At 40.1% G+C, this 3,799-nt stretch overlaps 1 protein-coding gene across 1 annotated transcript; it reads right to left on the reverse strand.

Annotated features, from left to right (window-relative positions):
* Positions 1-2,131: 2,131 nt before the first annotated feature.
* Positions 2,132-3,277, reverse strand: LOC138498269 (general transcription factor II-I repeat domain-containing protein 2A-like). The gene has a single exon (XM_069622108.1). It carries the CDS (start codon positions 3,275-3,277, stop codon positions 2,132-2,134), a length of 1,146 nt encoding a protein of 381 aa, XP_069478209.1.
* Between the last annotated feature and the right edge of the window lie 522 nt (positions 3,278-3,799).

Raw genomic sequence — 3,799 nt, forward strand, 5'->3', positions numbered from 1 at the left:
AAGATCCACAAGAATTTCTAATGTACTTACTACAAGTACTGGAAAACAAAAACATACCTATAAATGAAATCTTCCAGATTTCATACATGGGGAAGCATACATGCACTATCTGCAGCCATGTGGCACAGGAACAAGTCCTTAATGAACGCTTTGTGTATGTATTCATACCTAACTGTGAATCCATTCCATTTCAGCAACTTGTAAAAAATGCAAACCATGGCCGATTATGTACTACCTGCAATTCCGATAATAGTTCCACCTTACAAATACAGTCACATAGTGAATACGTAATAGTAATGCTTTTACGCTACAATGCAGATGGTACCAAAAACAACGGCAAGATGACTGGATTCACACATGGACAAGTATCACTTGGTAAGAAAACCTTCACAACAGTAGGTATAATCTACTACGCAGGAGCCACAACCAATGCAGGTCACTACACTGCATACATAAAAAAGAATTATGGATGGTTCAAATGTAATGATACTACCATTACTGTAAAGCAGAGATTACCAGCAAATGTTGTAAACGCTTACTTAATATTCTTAAAACCAAAGTGTAATCACTAATCTGAGTATGAACATCAAAAAAATCTCCTCAATAACCTTTAAATCCATAAATTACAACCAGAAAACGTCAATGTACATTTTTCTAAGGCAACCCTGCAACACTTATAATGTGTGAAAATACCCCCACCAACTCCAGAACTATCAACAGTTAGAATACGCCAACAGGTATCTAACTGTCCCAAGATTCTGCAACAACCAAACAGATAAATGAATACTGCTAAAATGCAACAAATAATAAACAGAATAAGCCAACAGGTATCTAACTGCCCCAAAATTCTGCAACAAGCAAACAGATAAATGAATACTACTAAAATGCAACAAGAAATAAACAATTAGAATAGGCCTACTGGTATCTAATTGCAACAATACTACCACCACTTCCAAACTTCCAAACCAAAAACCATACACCTATTCAATTCCTCCTATTAAAATCAACCACAGAAAGATATTGTACCATAACGTAGAAAGTTTTTTTTTAATCCGGCATGGATTTTCTTTTTCCCACAGACCCAATGATTTCATGAACAAACACAGGAAATGAGCAAATTGCACAGTACACTGTTTTGAACCATATACTTGTAAAGTACTAACTATGAGGGTCGACAAAGTACAGAAATGTCTAATATGCAATGCAATAACTCATTACAAACTACCTACACCAGGCTTGTCCAACCTTTTTGAATGTGGGGCCGAAGCATGAACTTTTTGTCACCCGGAGGGCCGGAGGGCCGGCGAGCCAAAAGTCAACACCCTCACCCAAAGCAGTATATTCAAAATCGATGGAGTGTGACCTTTGACACAATTGCATCACAGGCAGTGATAGCCATGCAGTCCCAAAGATGTGTCAGGGACAGTGATCAAAGGTTAGTTTGTTGTGATTTCTTCCACCAGTTTGTGATATTCTACTGAAACGGTGGGGGCGACCGAGCGTAGCGAGGGAGATATAACGATCTAGGGAGGGTTTGGGGGGGTTCCCCCCCAAGATTTTTTTCCAAATATGGGGATGAAATGGTGCATTTTACACCAGGAAAAGTGACCAAAAAGCCATAAGTTTACAATCAGTTCTAAAGGGGAACATGTACATTCCATGTCACCAACAGCAGACAAGAACATTGTAGAACACCACATTTTAATGATCAATGTGTCCTCAGTGTAAGACAGCACTGTCACTGATGTAACACATTGGCATGCTGGTTGTGGCCAAAATATGCCTCTGTAGAAACATGTCTATGCTATTTGTTCCAAATTTAGGACAGCATTGTCCTGTACAAAGCATGATTGATGCTGCCTGAGCATGTGCAGTGTGCCCAATACATATGGCAGCTTATCTCTGTAATAAACGTTCATTACTTCTGTGGTAATGAAAGAAGCATAATCCCATTCAAAAGATAAACTGTTGAAAATTGATCATCCAAAGGTGAACCCAATTGAAGAAACGCGATGCGAGCCCAATCTAAAAGTATGAAGGACTTTTTTTATTGCATGATTAGTCACTTGTAAAGTTGCAACTTGTAAAGCATTCAGCACAGTTAAGAATAATTCTAACACTGAACATATTTTCAGTGTGACACTTGGCATTGTTTTTGCTTGCACAAATGCTCAATATCCACTGGCACACTTGATGTGGCAATGCGGAGTATTCCAGATAGGTGTCCATCTGTCAAAAGTGATCTTGATTTAGTTTTTATGCTCTTCAATCTTGAGAAAAGCTGTTCACAGCAATACGTGCTGCCAAAAAGTGCAATGAACCGAAGTGCATGATTAGACAGATTTGGGAAAGAGTCCCATGTAATGTATTTACTATAAAATGTATGTAGGGTATGTTCAGAAAAGGCTCTCTTCAGGTCACCATTACTTTGCATGTCAATTAATTCCATTTGAAACATGTCAGGAGCATTGGTGACATTAGTACCAAACGGATCTGCAAAAATCTTCAGCTCATCACTGTGCTCCCTGAAATCTGAAAATCGGTTTTTAAATTCATTCAAAAGATTCCCAACCAGTGCCGAATACTTGTCATGGTTGATGCTGTGAGCAGATCTGGTCATCAGTACTGTGAAATGAGTAGCATTTTTTTCATTCAGCTGTTTCTGAAACAATTCCAGCTTATGAACAAAGGATTGGATGTGCTCATACAGCTTGTTCACAAACTGTTCCTTCCCTTGCAGTTTTATAATCAGGTCTGAAAGATATTTTGTTATGTCAACAAGGAATGCCAAGTCATTCAACCAGCTCGCATCTTCCAAGAAGGTGACATCTTTCCCTTTGTTCGTCATGAATGTTTTAATTTCATTAAGCAGTGACCAGAATCTGGATAGTGTGGCTGCCCTGCTAAGCCAACGAACTTGGCAAAAGTAGATCAGATCATCATGGTCTGCTCCCATCTCCGCAAGAAATGCTTGGAACTGTCTATGGTTGAGCCCTTTTGCCCTTATGAAATTCACTGTAGAAACAACCTTTTCCATCACATGCGTCATCTCCAAGGCCTTTGCGCACAGTTGTTCCTGGTGAATGATGGAGTGGTGCGTGATGACATTCTGGGGAACTGACTTTGCCATTAAACTGACAAATCCATTGTGTTTGCCGATCATAGCAGGGGCCCCATCAGTTGTCAGACCACAGAGTTTGTCCTCTGGCAGATTGAATTTCAACAAGACACGTTTCACTTCATTGAAAATGTCTTGTCCTGTTGTTTTGCCTTTCATTGAACATAGGTCAAGTAGCTCCTCAACAATTTGGAATTCTTGCTTTCATCCACCCCCAAGCTGTAAAACTGACAGGCACCCAATCTTTTCGTCAGTGAGTCTGCAATGTTTGATGATAGGTCATCTACTCGTCTAGCAATTGTCTGATGTGAGAGACTGATTTTCTCCACCATTGCTTGTTTGTCAGGGAATGCCACAGATGTCAATATTCCCAAGCAATCTTTGACAAATTCTCCATCGGACAATGGTTTCCCTCTCCTCGCTATGGCCTCGGATATCAAGTAACTTATCTTGGTTGCTGCCTCAGAGTTCTGTCTGCCAGCTTTGAAGAACGACTGTTGCCCGATCAGGGCCTGCTTCAGCGAGTTCGCCCGATCAATCCTAATCTGGCCAATCAGGTTGTCAAATTCAGTGGCATGTTTTGTAGTATAATGCCGCTTGACATTGTATTCCTTGTAGACAGCTACTTTTTCCTGGCAAATGAGACACAAGATGTTCCCCTTTTGTTCACACACAAAGAAA

This window comes from Ambystoma mexicanum, chromosome 5q (genome assembly GCF_040938575.1).
Source record: "Ambystoma mexicanum isolate Mex_15411 chromosome 5q, UKY_AmexF1_1, whole genome shotgun sequence".
Classification (NCBI taxonomy): domain Eukaryota; kingdom Metazoa; phylum Chordata; class Amphibia; order Caudata; family Ambystomatidae; genus Ambystoma; species Ambystoma mexicanum.

What these genes read in the sequence shown, in the direction of transcription:
- LOC138498269 (XM_069622108.1), bottom strand. Translation starts at nt 3,277, where the DNA reads ATGAAAGGCAAAACAACAGGACAAGACATTTTCAATGAAGTGAAACGT.